The sequence below is a fragment of the Argiope bruennichi genome, chromosome 1 (genome assembly GCF_947563725.1).
Source record: "Argiope bruennichi chromosome 1, qqArgBrue1.1, whole genome shotgun sequence".
NCBI lineage: Eukaryota > Metazoa > Arthropoda > Arachnida > Araneae > Araneidae > Argiope > Argiope bruennichi.
In genome coordinates, this window is record NC_079151.1 from 57,560,436 (window position 1) to 57,580,975 (window position 20,540).

The following is a 20,540-nucleotide window of genomic DNA, read 5'->3' on the forward strand; positions in this document are numbered from 1 at the left end:
TTGATATAGCAGTCTGATGTTTCCCTCCGAAACGAAACATTTCTATGAATAAGTTGGCAACTTCTGAAAGCAAGTGTAAATAAACAAATCTAGCTGTGTGTTCTGTTTCTGTTCTTTTGATTGCAGTAAATATATGTAAGTATAGCATTGATTATAGTGTAAGTATAATTATTTTGGTTTATTGCCCAAACTATTTAAATAAGAATATTTATTGAAATATTTAGCACCTCAAGACTTTTGAGTATAAATGCAATAGATTTCAAAAAGGGAATAAACTGATTTAATGCCTTCATCTGTGATAGAACATTAGTATAACAGATTATTATCTTTCAATTATAGAAATTTTTCGTTTCTTGTTTTACACATATTATACAAGTCCAGTTGATATGAATAGATGCAAATTATAAATTATAATTTGTATTTTATTATAAAACATTTGCTTCATTAAATTTCTACTATTAAATATGTGATATATCTTGTTTGAATAATTTTCATCTAATACTAATCAGTAATTCTGGATTTAAACTTTTATTTATAATGTTGAAGTTTTATGTACCATTTTATTTATTTAATTAATGTGTATTTGTACTTTAAGAAAATTCCTTGAATTGAAACAGCATTAGTTTGTTTTATTCAAATTATTTTTGCAAATAGTGTCACTTTGTATATTTAACTGGTAGTCAGTGAATGCCAAGTTTTAAAAATTTGTTAATTTAGTATAAAAAGTGTCAATAAGAACACTATTGCTTATATATGGTCTTTTTTTTTTTTTTTTTTTTTTTTTGCTACCAGTTTAAGTTTTATGCTTGTTCATATAAAAATTATCTTAATTTAATTCCAATGGATTGTTAAATAACATTAAGTGACTTAAAGATATCTTTGTTATTCAGATGTATATATCTTCATTACTCATTTGTATTCTTAAAAAAAGTTTACTTCAGAACTTTAACTATATCTTTTTTCATTGACTTTGTTCATTCATTTATTTTTAGAACTTTTGATTGACTATTATGGTTAATATCAATTTTTGAGGATTTTTTTTTCTATTGCAAAGTAAATAAACTTTTGCAATAAATTAAACTATTATTTCTATAAATAAATAGTGTGAGTACTATATTAAATCCTGTATAAAGTATTATAGGGCATTGAATTAAAAGCTATTCCATAGTACTTGATTTTTCTCTGTAAAATTTCTATCAGTACCTGTAATGTCAATGTTTACCCCCAAACTGAATAACTTTTATGTGTATGATTTTGTTAATATAGTGCAATTTTTATTGATATTAACTTAACTTATATTTTATAAATTTTTATTTGAAATGTATAATAAGGCCATTTGTAATTGAAATCTTCTAAATGTTTGAATTATCTATCACAAGTAAATTTCTATTGAAAATTAATGTTGAAATCAATTTGAATTGCTATATTTTTAGGATGCTGGCCCCAAGAATTATATCCAAATCACGGTACTATTTACCATACCTTACTCAACAAAGATTCATGAAAGTTCGTATTTTACCTATAAAATATGATGAATTTGAAACCCCCTTCATGAAAACAAGAAAACCTGGGGAATCCATATTGACAAACTTTTATGCCTTTGTAAATAGAAAATGGACATTTGCTGATATAAAAAATTACCAGAAATGGAAAAGAATGGATGTAGTACGTAATAGTCAAAGGTTTGTGCATTTTCTTTAAAAATTTTTTATTTTTTTTAAAACTAGAGTTTCAGATTTTAATTTTATTTCTTTTGCATAAAAGTTTAATTATCGATATTTTATCAGTCTGTTGTCTTTATGGCCTGTTTCATTATAAATAAAATTGGAATATATCGGTAATTAATGTTTGGAGAATCTTTAACCATAAATTTATGGAAGTAATTTATTACATTGTTCAGTTACTCAGATAAAAGGAATATTGATTAAAGAAAAATAATTTTTAAACCAGTTTATTATGTTTTTAACTAAACTAAAACTAGAATAAATAAAAAAGGATAAAATCATAGAAGTCATTTAATAATTTTTTTTTTGAATGAGATGGATTAAATTTTATATAATCATTGCTTTCTGGATGATTATACTTTGGTATAAAAATATGATAACATTTTTTTATTCAAAGCATCTTTTAGTATGTAAAAATGAAAATATTTACTAAAATACGTACTTTCTATCATAAAACTATAAATAGATGTCAAAATATGTCTTCATCAAGGAGAGAAGCTTAAAGAATCCATAGATGGAATAATTAATGAATCCAAATATTTATTTAGATAAATAGACTGCAATAAGTCGGTATGAAATAATGATTAAGGAGAGTCATCAATTAAGAAACAATTCTCTGTAGTACACTACCTTTTAAAAGTTAAACTAAAAAAAAAGTTTTTAGGTGTATAGAACTAAAGGCAAAATTTCGTGTAATTGCACTCACCAGTTCGATTGTATGGGTATTCCATCTGTTGTAATGCTTTGCCACTAGAGTTCAGCAAAGTGCAATAAAGTGAGCCTTGTAATGAAATGTGAAAATGAATAAAACCTCTTGCATATGAATAAAAAAATGCTACTTTATACTTGTGTGGCAGATTTAGCATAGCCCAGGGTGTACTATAAGAAAGCATACTAAGATTACTGCCTGAGAGTAATTCTTGAGGCATTTTCTTTGCTTTTGAAAGATTTAATAGATCTCTTTGTGCCATTTCTAATGCAATTTATTTACAATAGAAATTAACTGCAGTTACCTTTATAGTAAAAAGAATCATGTGATAGCATGTATTAAAAATATTAACACAATTGTGGAATGTGTGAAATATTGATTGTATGGAATAGCAAAACTTAAGATTGAGGGCAAGAAATGCAAAGTAGAGATGACTTTGCAATTCTTGCTCTGCAAAGTAAAAATGATTTAAGCTAATGATTAAAAAATAAATAAATAAACATTAAATTTTAAAGATTCACAGTCAGTCATTTCTAAAAATTCTACTTCTTCCTTTAGAATATTTTTTGAATTGAGTTTAATTTCTTAGGGGGGGGGGGGTGTTAAAGAAGAGAAAAACGGGAAATGAAGACACACACTTTCTCTTTCCATCATAGCATCTTGCCATGTAGCCTGATTGATGCAGTGCTCCAGCTGATGGAACTCATAATTTTATTTGACAATTATATAAATTCTTTCTGCTTAAAAAAATCAAATGTAGATTAAATAGTTTAAGACACAGCTGACCAAATAATGTAGAATATTTTTCCAACAATTTTTTTATACCGGGGGGGGAATCAAATTCCCCTGAAAAAATATTCTTTTGCATAGCTTGCTATAAGTGAAAATTATGGATCTGCTTGATTTGGATGCTATATATTATTTGAGGAGAAAAAAAGTACATCATAAACTTTTTTTTTTTTCAATTTATAGCTAAATTTAACAGTTAAAAAAGCAAGTGAAGTTGGGTATTCCATGTCATGAACACTGTGATACAAAGGATTAAAAGAATCGTACTATTTCTTACAACAAGTTTTGCTTACTATGCCTAGTGTGACAATAGTTAAATTTCAATCTTTTCTTTGTTTGAATAATTACTATATATATGTACATTATTTAGAGATATTGCAATTACAAATTGCATCTTCCAATCTAAATTGTATATGAATTTAATTAAGAATGACCATTTATTCATTATTACCCTAATAAAGTTATTATTGAGATTTTACCATGAAAATAATTTGTAATTATAAAAACAGAACACTAAGAAATAATAAAAAAAATAAATAGAAATAAAAACATATAAAATGTGTTTTACTGAAATATTTTTACAGTCCTAGTTTTTTCCTCATTACTTTTTTCTCTAATATTTAACTTTAACTTTCTTTCTGTAGATATATAAGTGAGCGACATAAAATTTTAGGTCCTGATTTAGCTACTAGTCATTTTCTGCTCACTCGAGGAGGTAAAGTAAAATTTAAAGGACAGAATGAATGGATGACTAATGAACATCTAAGCAATGGTCAGATACCATCCAGTTATGTTCCTGGTTTTTTTGTAGAGGAAATAGATGCAACGGAATCGATGTTATTATATGAAGGATTTGAAAATTTGTGTAAGTAGTTTTAAATGATGTAATTATTGTGCTGTTATTGATAAAAACTTTTTATTTGCAGTCTTGGAAAGTGTATAATCTAAATACTTCATTGATTCACATTTTGATTGTTTATTTTTATATTATTATGAAGTGTTCAAATTTTGCTGTACACTACTTATTTAGTGGTGAAGCAATTACATATGACTTCACTCTCCACTAACGGAATATTACTGCAGACAAAAGAAAACCTTATGATTAAATTTATGAAGTATTTGAGATTTGTCATATTGAACTGTGGATGGATTTGATTCTAATATCATGAAGTTATTTAGTTTATGTTTCATAATTATATGTATTTTTTTTGTAACTAATGTTTTTTGCTTAGAATATTATTTTGTATTTTATTATTCTAAATCTTGAATTATTAGTTTTATATAAGAAATGTTTATATATTTGCATACTGGAAAAGTATAAAATTACTTAATATTATTATTTTAAGATTTTTAATCTCCAAATAACGATTTTTGAAAGAAGAATTTTTATTTGTATCCACTTGTTCTTAATTGTTTTATGATGATACAATTCTTAATATTCTTAAACAGAAAGTTCCTTTATGTGGAATTTTTTTACGAGTTAATGTTTTAAAGAAAATAATTAAAAATTATTCAAAATTGAATTGTTTGAAATAGTTTGTTATCACAAAATATATTGTTTCAATTCATTGCTTACTTTCAATTATGCAGATGGGTGTTTTGGCTTTATGCAGTAAAATGAGCATTTATTATTTCATTCTTTTTTTCTTCTTCTTTTTATTTAAGTTGTTACATGTTTCAATTGTTCATGTTTGTCTCTTAAAAATTATAGGTTATTTTATCTGTTGTAAAATTTATGAAACTAATTGATATGTCTCATTTCCCGCTAGTTTAATACCTTTGAACAAGTTTAATTTATTTTCTGTTTAATTTTAGGTAACTTGCAAGAGTTGAAAAAACTAATTTTACACAATTGTCCCTTTGTGGATGATTGGTGCTTAAACAGAATGTACATATTTGCAGATACTTTAGAGTATCTGGACCTTAGTGGATGTAAAAATATTTCTGAGAGAGGAATCTGTACATTGCATGTTTTAAAGTAAGTTACCATTTCTGCTTGATAATTTGTAAGATATTAATGTCTTGAAGTAATGGATTTATGTGTTTTCAGTTTTCATGGCAAAAGATTCAAAAGATTTTTTTTTTAAATCTCAAATTAAAAATTTTAATTAGTGACTATTTATTTATTTTTTACTGGTGTTGTTCAGTTAGTAATGACTAAACATTACAGGGGTTAGGGAGAAAAATGACTGAAGTTTTCCTTATTTTGTATATTATTCTTGTATATGTTATATACTCAAATAGTGAATTAAAATAGATTGATAAAATATAAAAATGATTGACCAAAATAATCCTGTGTTGGCCTATTAGTCTCACCTTTAGAAATATTTACAATGCTAGAATTCTAAGAAATTCTGTTTTAAATTTTTAGAAAAAATGTAGGTTAAAAAATAAATTTTTGGCTTAAAAATGTTAGATATAACATTTTTAGTTAAAAATGTTAGAGTTAGATAGTATTAGGTTAACTCATGTGAATTCATAGGGACCTACTCATAGTAATTTCTCTATGAACTTAATTTGTTTTGTTATAGATCTGTATTTGTTTTACATGTTCTCTTTAAAATTTAAAATGTATTTCATTGCATTTAAAATATTGTACTGATTTTTTCCTTCTTTTTTTATTTATAAAATTCTTTTTAGGAAATTGAAAACTCTGGATATTCGTGATACACCAAATATACAAAACAAAGAACTCGTGTCTCTTCTTTTACAAGACATTTTGCCAAAATGTGAAATTATAGGTGTTGATTATGAAGACCCAATTCTTTTAAAGAGGATTGCAAAATATATGTAGGTTAGGTTTATTTAGAATAATATTGTACATAGTAATAAAAATATTGTATTAAAGAGCTTTTTGAGTTGTTATTGTTTTCAAATAAATTATTTAAGCAAAAAGTAGCTCATTTAATAGATATACTAATAACATAGAAAATTTTTTAGACTATACAAAAGAATATTGCTACTTTATTGTCTATAACATTCTGTTATAGAGTATTTGTTTAGAAATTTTTCAAACATAAGTTGAGAACTCTGATTAAATATTATTATTGTTGATTGTTATTGAAGAGGTGTTTTCTGCATTTCTTGAGGTTTTTAATCCTCTCTATACTAAAATGCAAATTATTCTAATTATGTTATTCCTTAGATAGGCAACTTTTATGAAATTCTATATGGTAATTGATAATATGAATAAGTTCTGTTTCTTAGACATTAAAAAAAGGAAAGAATGTTGATCTTAACATAAGTATTAGATATTCAAACAGAATCTTGTTTCCATCAAATTTGGTGTCTCAATGAATGAATGCAATTCAAATTCCTTTTCTATCACATTTAGATATTCAGCTCAATCCTTTTAAAAAAGGTACTCAGTACTTAAGTCTTGTTTGTGTTTTCAAATGAGTTAATTTCATTAGAACAGAAAATATATCACATCCTAAAGAGCTATTTTTTTTTATACTGTTCATATTACATATTTAGCAGCAACAACATTTTGTCAAAATATGATATAATGATCACATTTTTCTTCTGAGAGGTGTTATTAGATGTATGCATGATTTTTTTTCTTTTTTTTTGTAAAATCAAACAAATTCAATATATTTTTAAAGCATTCTTTACTTTTTACTACTCTGCCATGAAAACTGACTTTGTTGTTTTTAAATGGAGTCTTTTAATTTTAATTTGGTCTTCATAATTCCACCAATAAAGTATTTTTCAACTTTATAGTTTTTTTCAGTAAATTATTTTTCAATTGCAATAAACTTCTTTATTTTAGAAGCCTAAATTTTGATCTCTTTATTGTGCTCATGCATTTCCCTCACAAATTCTATTCACAATCATAAAACAGTGTAGTTGTGCCGACTTTAAATGAAGTCTCTTAATTGTAGTTTGGTATTTAGATTTTTTTTTTCAATAAAGTATTTTAAGTTCAATATTTCATTCATTTAAAGTACTTTTTAGTTGTGAAAGACAATAAGCTGGTTTTAGACGCTTTGCTATTTTATTGTGCTGTCATAGATGAATAAGGATGTAACTTTTAATATTATCTAGCATTCAACCATATTATTATGCAATTGTCTCATTTCATTTTCATCCTCTGCTCAATATTATGCTCTTTTACTTTGCATGAACAAAACTGGCATTAGAAGAAGTAGAGCCTAATTAGAAACATTTTTTTTTGAGGTTTCCGTAATCTAAGTATTTGGAATTAAGAATTAAATCTTAATTTGCCTTTTTGGGATATTTACTGAATATGGCATGTTATATGCTTTTTAATATAATGATACAACTTTCTGTGCAGTTCTTTACTCCCATCAAAACAGTATTTGAGGCAAAAATAAAATTTTGATGACAAGAACACAACAAATTTTATTTATCTAAAACATTATGATTTTCAAACTTTGACTGTTGACAGACAATTAACACTTTCATGGATTTGATTGAAAATAAGATTCAGATTTACAATTATCATAGCCAAACCATTTTCTAAATTTAATCATTCTAACCTTTTTCATTTTAATCATGTGCACATGCATAGGGAAAAACAGCAGGTTTGCATTCTAATGATGGGTTTTGTTCAAAATTTGCAGTTTTGGTGCTATGAATAAACCATATTTTATTCATTAAGTTTGAGTTGTTGCCAAATCAATTCCATTTTTTTTTCTTTTTGATCAAGAGAAAATTATCACCTGTTTTATTGGTCTGTTTATTGAGTCGTGTATGAATTAATTGCTATTTTTTTTGTATATTTCATATATTGCAATTTAAGAAAAATGTATCTCTTAAACTCTTTAATTCAATTTTGCATCCTCTGAAAATGTGCGCAGGGCATTTGCCTTGCCTAATCCAACCCTATTGGCACCACTGAATGAAGCTGAGATTCAGCAGCATTCTTGATCCTGGTGTCTAATTGGCTAAAGACCGATGCTGGGCATCAGAACCAATAATATAAAAAATTTTATTTACAGGTTGTTTTAATTTAAAAAGTTAATAAACAATAAAAAAAATCTGGTTGAAATTAAATTATTATCAAATTTAAATTGAGGGGAAATATTTCATAGTTGATAAAATTAGGGAATTTGTTTTATTTAAAGATTTAAGAGTAGCTCAGGAGGGAGATTATTTTATTCTGAAATATGAATATCAATGCTTTCCAGTAAGGAAGATGAAGAATAAAGTGGCTTTATTGTTGAACTATTGATATGACTTCTACCATATTATTGATAAAAAAAAGTCTGATGTATTTAATATCACTTTCAACTGCTTCATTTCTGTGTGGGTAACTAAGCTTTTGTTGAACAAAGAGAATTAGATTGGAAGAAGTTTGATTATATGCCTGCTATAGAAAGTAGTATATTGAGTTTATTCCGGAATTTTTTTGCAAAATGTTCATAGCATTCGATAATTAAATTGGTAGTTCATTTTACACTTATTATATGAGAAAGAATGGATTCCATTACATATTTTTTATTTTATTATCTCTTTTAAAATTTCAATTTTAATAAAAAAGCAGAAATGACGAGAATTAATTTAATTCGGCTGGATGCTACCTGAATAGAAATTTGATCATAAATATAAATGGAAAATAAGTAGAATCATTCAACATCCTAAGCTTATGTGTTTTACTGAATATGATGAATAGTATACTTAATATCTTGAACAGATTTTGTTTACAGATGCTATAAAAAATTCAGTGTTGCTTGACTAGCAAGTAAAATTTCGAGTTAGCATTATAATAGTATTTATTTTATATATTCAAGCTAACATATAAGTTCAGTAAAGATTAGCAGTTTTTAGAAATGAATAGATGCTCATTACTTTTATAATAACGGTCGCTTTCTCAAAATTGTTATTCATCGCATCATTTTTTACTTCTACTTTAAATTTGAATTGCAATTAATCCCAAAGCTTTAAAAAAGCGTTTAAAATTTTTATAAAAATGTATTTTACAACGAAACCTACTAAATATACGCTGAAAATAAACAGCATCTTCATATCTTAGGTTTTAATGAAAGATAAGATAAATGTGTGATTAAAAATTTGTAGTGACCTTAAAGTGATTTGAATTCCCTATAATAGTAAAAAGTATTATTGCCTATTATACGTAACATTTCTTTAAAAATTATCGAAATTAGGAGAAAAATTGCATGATAATTGTTTTTCATGTGATAATAATTTTCTGAGTTTTATGGTTGTGAAAAAGCCATTTTTGTACGATTATATTTTCCGAAATCATTCCCGATAAACGTTCATAGTTCGTTTTATTTGAAATTCAGATAAAGAATTAAAAAAACTAACTTCAAGATGCACATCGTCACCCTTTGAATAACGTTATGCCAAATTTAGTAGCTCTAGGTTTTAACGGTCTAACTTGTGAAACGTTTACAGTTTGATTTTTATTATTATTAGAATCTTGCTTCAATGGTCTAAAAGCTTTAAAAGTAAAAACACTGGAACTTTTAACTTTTAAAAAACACACACATATTTTGCCAATATCCTTTTATTCAGGTATTATACGTTTGTTTAGAAAAATAATAATATTTTATATATTTTTTATAAATATTCGCTTCTAAGTGCTGTATCAGGTCAAAAGGGTGAAGTGGGTGTGGCAATATTTGTCAGCCAAGCTATATGTGGCCCTTTTTGTATCAACAAACATGGATTTGATGGAACGAGATTTTTTTATGACCCTGTAGACAAGGGCGTTTCCTCTGCAGTTTGATCTAAATTCTATTTGCGCAGTTGATGCTTACTTCCAAAACAAAAGGTAGCGGCATCTTTTTGTAATGGATAATATTTCTGATATCAAATCAAGCACCAGGTATATTTTTTTCAGGTGAAAGTCTCTTAATATTTGTAGATACCCGTTTTTTTTTTTTTTTTTTTTTGTCTGTCAACAGTTATCAGCTAGAAAGATGAGTCTTGATCTACAATAACACATTTTTTGGGAAGTTATGCTGCATCTATTTGTACAAATTTTGCGTTATTTTCGTTGCTTTAAATATTAGCAATTCCTGTCATAAGATGAATATTTACTTTCTCGATGATACTCATTTATACTAATTGAGACTATTATTTGTTGTTGCCGCAGTAGCCTAAGAAAATAAGCCTCTGAAGTAATGACGAAACTTGAAGAACTATTCCTTTCACATTTGTGCATGTTCGGGTTCTTATAGTGGCTCTTAGCCAATGCATTTCTGCCCCACCTTCAATCTCTAACTTCCTACACCAGATGTTTTTATTGATCTTAATTATTTGTGCAAGCATTTGTTTCTAACAAAACATTTAATTATAGGGGCCCTTCCGAGAGAGTTCGTTTTGCTATAACTCATATAAAAAAGATCTATGATTCAAATTTAAAATAATTAAAAAACTTTTTGAACACTATCGAAATATTATTTAATTGTATAATCAAACAATATTTAAAAAAATATCCAATAATATATATATATATATATATATATATATATATATATATATATATATATATATATATATATATATATATATATATATATATATATATTAAGTTTTTAACAATATAATATAAAACTTGTAAAAGATATTTAATTAGAAATATTTTAATAATGTCTTAGTATTTAATTGACACTTGATATGAATTAGTTCGAGTCCATGACCTTTGTAAATGAAATATTAGCACAAAATTAATAGAAATAGAAGATACTGCAAAGAAAGGTAGCAAAATTATGGGGGCCCCAATGTGGGACCTGGAGGTAGTTGCCTATTTCGTCTATTTGATAATCCATCTTTGCGTTTGTACATTAATGGTACTCTTTAATACACAATTTAAATGGATTTGTTTTTATTACTAACCGCCTTTGGCGCCCATCTGATTCACCAAGGATATCGGCTGTACTTAATTTCATTTAAATCTCTCGGACATAATTTTATGTTCATAATTCCGCAAACAAATCAAACAAAGCACCAAACAATCAGACATTTAAATTGTTTTGATTTAATGCCTTACATATGTTCTACTCATTGTATACACGAACCTTTTTAATGGAAATCACTCTCTTGACATCATAGCGCGATTAAAAATATAACTGTCCGGTTCATCAATCTTCGAACTTTCCCGGTACTGTAATTATATATATTTTTACTAACTTTGCAGATATTAGCTCCTTTTTTAGCTTTCAACAATGGAATAAATTATACGATTAAATATTTGATAAAATAATATTATTAATAATAATTTGAATATATTATTCAAAAAGTTATGTAAAAATAAAATGCAAAAATGTTTTAAAAATTGTCAAAAGTCAGAAAAAAATTAGACGACTTATAAATTAATATTATTAAAAAATTATTTATTAAATTTTAAAACTTTATAAAATTTTTTATGTTGTGATATATTTGGAAATTATCGCCAAAATACACTGTAATCTGGTTTAATTTTTATTAAATTAAAATTCTAATTAATTGCTCTAAACTTCCAACTTATTTAACTTATCATTAAATTTATTATTAAACTTATTTAACATTTTAACTTTCAGAAGTCTATTTGTACTGAGTTTGGTAGCTCTAGGTCAAATTTAGAGTAATTTGTGTAGAGAACTAACATACACGCACCACACCACCCAGATTTTTTTTAGGCATCTCAAAAAATTGGGATTAGGCAATTGTTGGGAGACATAAAACAATTGATGACATATCTAGATATCAAGGACTTTTTAAATGAATTACACATTGTTGAAATCGGAAGAATAGTTGGGACTGATAATCTGGTTTTTCTGATTTCTCTTAATTTTTTTAATCACTACTAATAATAAAGATGAATGCGTATGTCTTTGTGTGTGTTGGTCTTTATAAGTCAGACCGTTTTATTTAGTTACCAAACTTTGTACATATATATTTCGGAGAGAATATGCGTCTAGAAGCGATTTTTAAAAAATTAAAATCAAAATTTTAATTAATTAAAAATAAGTGCAATTTTGGCGTTTTACCACGATAACTTCCAAAAACATAAAAATGTTTTTCCCATCATCTTAAAATTTAAAAAAATTATATTTTCTATAATATTTATAGGTTTTTATTTTTAATTAATTTTCAAAAATAGTTTAAAGTCCAGAAGAATTATCATGAAAAATAGCAAAATCTTGAATAAATACATAAAAGTAATTTTATTGGCTTATTTTGTTGAGCTGATTATTCAAAACAAGCCAATAGATTTGCACCCAGATATGTTATCGGATAAGCTGCTTTGATTGCATTTAAAAACATCAATTTCCATTCGCCTAAAATTATTCAACGTCTAGCTTCAAAAATTTATACAAGGAAAAAAACTGATCCAAAAAATCTCTCTTTTATGGGTATCTGGCCACTCTAGTATCGTATGAAACAAAAAAGCAGTTGCTCTTACAAAAACAGTCAAAGAATCCCTGCCGTTCATAGAGTTTATCTCTCCAGAGGATATGATCTCCAGTGTGTGAAAGAACTCTATCTAAATCGCCTCAAATACAGGGCGTGGCAGAAAAACCCGGACAGACCATTTTTAGTATAACTTTATTAAAAACAAATTAATTAACAAAATATAACAAATAATAATAAGATTAGACCTTTACTAATAAATAAATTCAGTTGGTTTCAAAATGACCGCCTTTTGAAACGATGCAGAGGCGCAAACGCTTATTGAAATTTTCAGCAATGGGCCGCAAGTCTTTTACCTATAATCTATCCCATTCCCGACGTAGCTATTGCTTTTGAGAGTCCAAACTTTTGTATGGTTTAGTGCAAGCTCTAGACTCCAAAATGGACCATACATTGTAATTCATGGGAATGAGATTCGGCCATTTTTGGCCCACTCTCCAGATGATATCGCGTCCGGAAAATGCGCCTTGCATCACTCTTGTGTCTTTTTAGGCTTGTGAGCTGGAGCGGAGTCTTATTGAAATTTCTTTTACCTTGCCGAAGTGCGTTTTGGCTCACGGAAGTAAAACAGCTTCTAGAATGTTCTGCTGGTGAAAGTTTTGATTTATTTTAACGCCCTCATCCACAAAAACCAGAAGTGTTTTGCCGCTTGCGCAAATTCGCCCCAGACAAAGATCAACTTAGGATTTTGGCGATGTTCAACAAATGCCGAGTTGCTTGGAGTGTCTAGAGACCAGATCCTATTGTTCTGTTAGTTATGAGCTCGTTGGACGTTAAAGAGCTTCTCATAAGTGAAAAGGAATCTCCCCCAGCGCTGACTTGCGGCAAAGTTTTCGGCATCTTTGGGACCGCATGAATTTGATTTCTACAGTGAGATGCTGAACTTTTTGGAACTTGTAAGGCTTTAGTCCAAGCTCTGCTTTTGCCATTCGTCACCCTGATCAGTCACTTATTTCCATTTCACAAGCGATCTTTCTCAGGGAAACCCTTGGATTTGATTGAACTCGCTTTTTGATAGCCTTACGGCTATTAAAAGTGTCCACCGTACGTTTTTGTTCAGTTCCTGGACTCCGACTATTATTGTCAAATTCTTTGAAATGACAGATTTCCTCAGATGCCACTTGCTGAGACACATTAAACAAACGAACGGCTTGACACTGTCGTTTTCCTTGCTAAAACAACTCTAAAATAGCAGCACTTTTATTTGACATTATAAAAAAGCCAAAAAACGATACGTAAACTAAAAGATGCATTATAAAATATCTCGTAATTGAAGTGGTAGACAAAAAGAAATGAATACAAATTAAAAAAAAAATAGTTAACTTCTATTCTATTATGCAATAACTTTGTCCGAGTTTTTTTGCCGCACCTTATAATTATCACAATATCAAATATCTAGCTTTGAGTGGGGATTTCACAGACATCAGCACAATCACTGATTGAACTAGAAATAGGGTTCAAGATAAACTTATTGCAGGTGTGATTAGTAAAATGGTCTCTATTCCTAGTCTTCTTTACGGGTTGAATCGCTCAGACAGTCCCCATGTGCATCAAATGCAACGAAGACAACGACATTTCCCACATCTTGTTAAAATGTTCAAAATATACAGTCTACAGAGAAGCGCTCTGGAAATAAACTTAACATCGAACAGCCGAACATTTCCTTTGTCACAAGCTCTCGTAAGCAAACATCATCTAAGCATTTTTATTCAAGCCCTCAAGTATTTTGAAATCCATTAATTGTTACTTTTTCTCTCCTATGGATTTGCCGCTATATCCCTCAATGTTTATATTCTTCAAGAGGTGAAAGCTAGTTGAAATTTCAACATCTGCCTTTCGCGTTTAAATAAAAAGCTATTAACCTGTGAGGAAAACTTTGAAAACGCCTATAAATGTAATGATAGATTAAATAGATCAAAAGTAAATTTAAAAAATCAAATTTGAAAAAAAAAATATTATTATTTTTCAATTTGAGCGAAATTGGAATTTTCTGTAGGAACATGTTATATGGAAGGGAATATTTGGTAAAATTTTCAAGACAATATCTATGCTATTTTATATAAAAAATTCGACTTTATTGGACTGAAAAAAAAATCCTGTTGTAAAAATGTTGCTCTACGATTTCAAATGATATAATGGGCGATTTTCCAAGATAAGTTGTGAAAATCAATTTTGAAAAAGGCTCATCGGTAATGATCTTCCCAAAACTTTATCTTAAATTCTTTAATAAAGATATTATCATCCCTTCTCGCAAAGAATTGCGAATCTTGGGTAAGACAGAGAACTCTTGCTTAGCATTGGACGGAATATTAAGCTTTGGTGTGAATTTAGCACTTTTACTGCATCTACCGTGTGATTCTTGACGATTTTTTTTGGCGATTAATCCTTAATTCTAACATCCTATCTATTCTATATTTATCATGCGTTTAATACTATCTGAAAATCAAATTTGTGTTTTAGATACGTTTTTCCTAAGCGATTGAAACCAAAGTTTGACATAGAACAACAATTGTAATCACAAAATTATATCTCAAATTTGATATATTTAAGTCATTATGTTTTTGTGTTTTCGCGTTTAATGTGAAAGTACAGATCGAGGGAAAGTCAATCCCTTGAAGGATTTGATTCCAATTTTCGTAGGTATTTACTTTTTAGATGTTTAATCTGTGTACCAAATGTTATCCATCATCGTGTTAAATTATATTCGGACAGTCTGAATGAATTTCACTTAAAATTGCGTAGAAATCTAGAAATTCATTTCTGAGATTATGTTTTAAGTTTCATAAGTCGAGCTTAAGGCATTTTTGAGTTATATTGTCACAGACAGATAGACATAATTCCGAAAATTATTTTTTGAATTTCGGAAGGTTTAAAGCGCCTTAAAATCTCTTCGAATTAGGTCGAATTTTTTGATGGTTGATATGCTTTCTGTATACTTCGGATACGAGAAATGTAAAAAAGTCTTACCTTATAACAAGTGATTCTCGAAAAACATCAAAAACTAGTATTTGCGAGCTTAATGGTCATTATAAAAGGCATTCAGGCTTACAAATTCAGACAAAATTCTTACTTCAAATTTAATTTTCATCAATTTTGTAAAAGTCGATAAATATGATATTATTTGAAATTGTAGAATAAAACTTTTAAAATAAATATTTTTTCGTCGTACGAAATTGACCAAAAAAAAAAAAAAGTAGTTTTTGACAATCTTGTTTTTTTCCCAAACAAAGTAGAACACAGAACAATGTAGATAATGATCTGAAAAATTTTATTATTTATTAAAAATTTTATTAGTTATTTATTCACAGATTTCACTAAAAAAAATTAAAAATATTTTTCTTCCAAATGTTCGCTTTTTTGTATTTTCACTTGACATAGTTAAACTATTATTACGTTTTCAATAACACATTTTATAATTTTTTTTTGTATTTATAACTTTTTTATTTAAAATTTTCCTCTCAAGTTAACAGATTTTAACTAGAACGTCTGGTGTTCAAATATCGAATTCTGCATAGCTGTTTAATCTGTAACATATCCCGGTGCAAACTTAGAGGCTTGTCTTGAATAACAAGTTCAACAACTCCAAGCAAAAATTGCTGTTATATATTTTTTACAAGAAATAGTACAATTTTTATTGAACTATTAAGTATTACAATATATATCATTGTTGGAGTGAAACTCAAATTGTTGTAATTTTAGCTACAATTATTTTTATTCTTCCTTTTCTTTTTTTTTTTTTTTTCTTCTTCTTCTAATCAGGATAGTTAAGATTTAAAGATTCGACTTTTTTTTTTCACTACATATTGAGAAAGTTTTATATGAAACATGATTTTTATGATTTTTTTCTTCTTCAAATTTTGTGGTATTTACGGTAAAGGTTTAATTTCAGAGAAATCAAGCAATGACGAAAACTTATAGAATTCGCCATGTTTACCGTTTGTTAACGGCATTGTTACCGTTTCCTGCGATATAATTGGATATATAAAGACAGAAAATTAGAGAAATAAACAGAACGCTGCAAAGTTTCTAAAATATTAGTTATATGTCATCAAAATTTGAAATTTAAACTATTTGTTGAAAAAACCTCAAGACCAAAGTTTACAAAATATTTAATTGAAGTTTTTAGCGACCCTTAATCCCAGCAAACGAACTGGTCAGATAGTGGGTTATATATACAAAAATACTGATGGATATTAAATCATTCTGTGAAAAAGAAATAACTGCTATTTCGTTAAAAAAAATAACAATAGAAAAACGAACCAAACATTGCACTGGCACTTAATATTAGCTACCCAAAATACAGAGCCATACACATGTAAATAAAAGCCCCCCCCCTCTCCTTTATAAATCTCTATTCTCATCAGAATCTTTCCCTTTCTTTCAAAAATAAGAATTCTGGTTTGTTCGTGGCACGTTCCAATCACATATGGTAAACTTACCATGGTTAAGAACAAATAATTTTCCAGGGTTGGAAATTGAACTTCGTCTTTTTTTTTTTTTTTTCTTCCTCTTTTTTTCCCTAGTGATTTGAATATAAAAACTTCTTCATTTCGTACGCAGAATCATCGAAAGGTTTGCCCTTTTGAATTCCTGTTAGAAGCGGATTGAAGAGTGAGAAGTTATACGTTGTTGGAGATTATTTACATAAAAGAGTTTATTGTTACCCTTCTGGTACCCATCTAATCAGCAGGCGGAACGCGAACACGCCAAGGTTCCTTCCAGTTTTGCATTTTCCAGTGCATATGTTTGCTTTTCTCATACTATGTATTTCATAAGTTTCTTTGCCACTGAATTCAATTTTTGTATGATGATATCGAAATGCACAATCGATAAGTTTCTATTCTTCTTTGAAATCAGTATCATTCAACTTTCTCCATAAAGACCTCGCCCTGATTCACGATGATGATATTCTTCTAATGAACAAGATTGGAAGTAAGCAATTATAGGCACAGTTTCAGAAATATAATATAAGTACTATTTTCTGTATTTATATTAATAGTAAATTTTCAAAGTTACAATTTTCTCGTATATTCCGTAATAAAGGTGTAATACTCCCGCATTAAATTTTGGTCCATGGGCAATATTGTGAATGTCACATGTTCAGAATTTTATTTCCTGAGTCCCGCAAGTAAGCGTTCTGTGCTCTCTAGTATAGCGAAAACTGAAAATGCATTTTTTGAAGCATTAGGCGCCGATTTAATTTTTAATTTTATTTAAGTTGTTATCGCGTTTACATGCATGAGACTGTACAGACAGACAAATGGTTAATCCATTAACGGATTTGATTCAAAATGTATTAAAATTCTTTATTTAAGATGTTAAAACTATGCATCGAATTTACTTTATCTATTGCATTTTTGTATTTAAAATGTAGTCAATAGTTTCTTGCATATTTTTCGAAACATTTTTTTTTCAGTACACATGGTGTAATATTTTTTCTGAAATGATGTGAAATCTTATATTACAATATTTGTAAGTACTATATATATTTCTGAAATTCATTTATATTTATTTCTGTGCTATTGTATATTTTTAAAAGGATACTTATAATGAAAAATATCATATATTTTTTTAGATTTTCAAGATATATGACATTCCAGAGTTTAATTTTTTTATTTAAAGTCCATTAAAAGAGATATGTTTACTTTAATTAATTATCTTAAATCTAATTAATTAATAACTTATCAATATTATTAATTTGGAAGTTATCTTATTCAGAATTCTTTGAGAATATGTACTTTTTTTAGAAATTATAATTAATTAAAATTTAAATGAAATTGCCATTTTCCACCATAATTTTGGAAAATATTTAAGCATAAAATTCATTTTTATATCTTTTTAAAATTTAAAACATAATCTTTTTAATAATACCGTTTTATTTCCGTGCAATTTTCTTTTTAAGTTTTGGCATTTTTAAAAGATTTTTTTTTACATAAATTTGGCAATGCATTTTCTTTGTCGTTATGAAATTTAAACCATTTTCATTATTTCAACAAATATTTAATTTTTTTCAATGTTTTAATTTCATTGTTAGAAGGAAAGGAACAAAGATTATGCTTAATATGTATAAATTTATATGAGGAATAACAAAGTCAAGTTACTGTAGATAGACAGATGAACCGAGCAGTTATTTTTTAAAAGAGCTATGATGTCGTCAGCGATATCTTGGCATCACCAGATAGATTCATATAATTAATGAACAGAGCAGCCGATGTAAGGCTATTAAAATAATACAGCTTTAATATTGTTACGGAACTTCACTTCAATTCCATCACTAAGTCCGTAAATTCACCGGATTCTCTTGTAGTGGGTGTATGGAGTGAACATATGGAAAACAATCAACAGACCTCAAACTAAACGACGTCGACTTTTATTAAACACGAAGACAAGGGCAACACAGAGACGACAAAATGTACACAGACAGAAACACACTACAACACACGATAGCACAAAAGTAGTAATCGGTAGAAATAATAACCAGAGCACACTAAGCGGCCAGACAGAATTCAGCAGTAGAAGGAATCTTCGCAGCTTCACTCTACGGTCTCTCCAAACGGCTGCAATTCTCCACTGTCCCCTCGCTTTAGCTGTATCCAGCTGCCGACACACTACTACGCGACTCGATGCTGCTTCCACAATAGACACCAGGACTCGACACACAGCTCAGTTCAGCAATAGCTTGGGCTCCACACAACGCTGGCACTTCGCCGGATTAATCCAACATTTCGCCATAGACTCTTTACACGATTCCGACTTCGTTGATCTCTGACTACAAATGATTACGACTCCCGTCTCTGGTTATGATTCCTCGGGAACTTGAGACTGCCGACCTTTTTATATTTCCGGGAGGCGGACCAAGAATGTTCTGGATCAATCAGGCGTATTTCGATTCCTATTGGATGAATCGATAAAATTCTCGAAATTTCCAGTGATATCCATTTTGTCGCAAAGTTTGCCGCCAAACTCTGAGAATACTGACGCGGCACCCGATCAGAACCCAACAGGGCTGATCATAAAATGGTCTTTCTAGTGATTAAACCAACCGTGCTGGGAAGCAGCATTACATCTTTGTAACAATATCTATCACAGTTTGATGCTTAAAAATAACTTTATCGGGTGAATCACAAGCATCAAACCATGGCGCTACTAAAACAAGAGACGCTCCCTTGGCTTAAAATCGCTGACTTCGTCAGCGAGCTTGTCCATGGCAAGTGCCATTATAAACAACAACAATAAATAATATGTAAATTTCTTTTTTTTAACCAAAGAGTAAAATAATAAAAAGAGATCCAAATAAAGAATGTATTTCTGCGAGTTTTTATAATAACAGTTAATTTTATATAACGCAATATTTAAAAAAATTAATGTTCTAATTATGAAAGTAAATTATAAAGATTAGTTATGAAACAAACCAACTTTAGTGAAGGAAAGAATCATCTTTTTTAAAAATCATATTATTAGATTGTTCGCTGACTATACATTCTTCTAAAATGAATCGCATAATGAAATGAGGCAATTGTGTTTTAACCATGTTAGCAACTGGTGGAGGCCAACTAAATTAAATTTTTCAAAACGAATTAAGAATATTAAAAAGCTTCTAAAAGAATTGTTCTTTTAGTATTTTTCTTTTCACTATATTTTAGGATAACATCATTTCCAGGCATATATCCCAATCTTTTTTCCTCGTTTTATTTGTTATTTTTCTTCAAAAATTCCTTATTCCCAGCTTAATTATCTAACGAAATTATAATAAAAAATTTATGATTCCATTCTTACTGTAAGCTAAAATGGATGGTGATTTGACATTCTAAAAGGAATTCAATAATAATTTAAAGTAAATGAATTTAATCTATCAGAACGTTTGCTTGACTTTTCGATTAAAGCACTACAATTGAATTAAAACTGTTTCAAGAACTACTTTTCTGTGCAAG

General features: G+C 28.2%; 1 protein-coding gene across 1 annotated transcript; it reads left to right on the plus strand.

Annotated features, from left to right (window-relative positions):
- The first annotated feature begins 63 nt into the window (after positions 1–63).
- Positions 64–6,072, plus strand: LOC129968190 (distal membrane-arm assembly complex protein 2-like). The gene is made up of 5 exons (XM_056082043.1): positions 64–135; positions 1,434–1,682; positions 3,867–4,087; positions 5,038–5,200; positions 5,863–6,072. Coding segments are annotated over exons 1-5 (789 nt in total). The 5' UTR covers positions 64–133; the 3' UTR covers positions 6,017–6,072.
- Positions 6,073–20,540: the final 14,468 nt, after the last annotated feature.

What these genes read in the sequence shown, in the direction of transcription:
- LOC129968190 (XM_056082043.1), top strand. An exon ending in GTAGTACGTAATAGTCAAAG is followed by an intron (nt 1,683 to 3,866) that starts GTTTGTGCATTT and finishes TTCTTTCTGTAG; the next exon opens with ATATATAAGTGAGCGACATA. An exon ending in TGTACATTGCATGTTTTAAA is followed by an intron (nt 5,201 to 5,862) that starts GTAAGTTACCAT and finishes AATTCTTTTTAG; the next exon opens with GAAATTGAAAACTCTGGATA.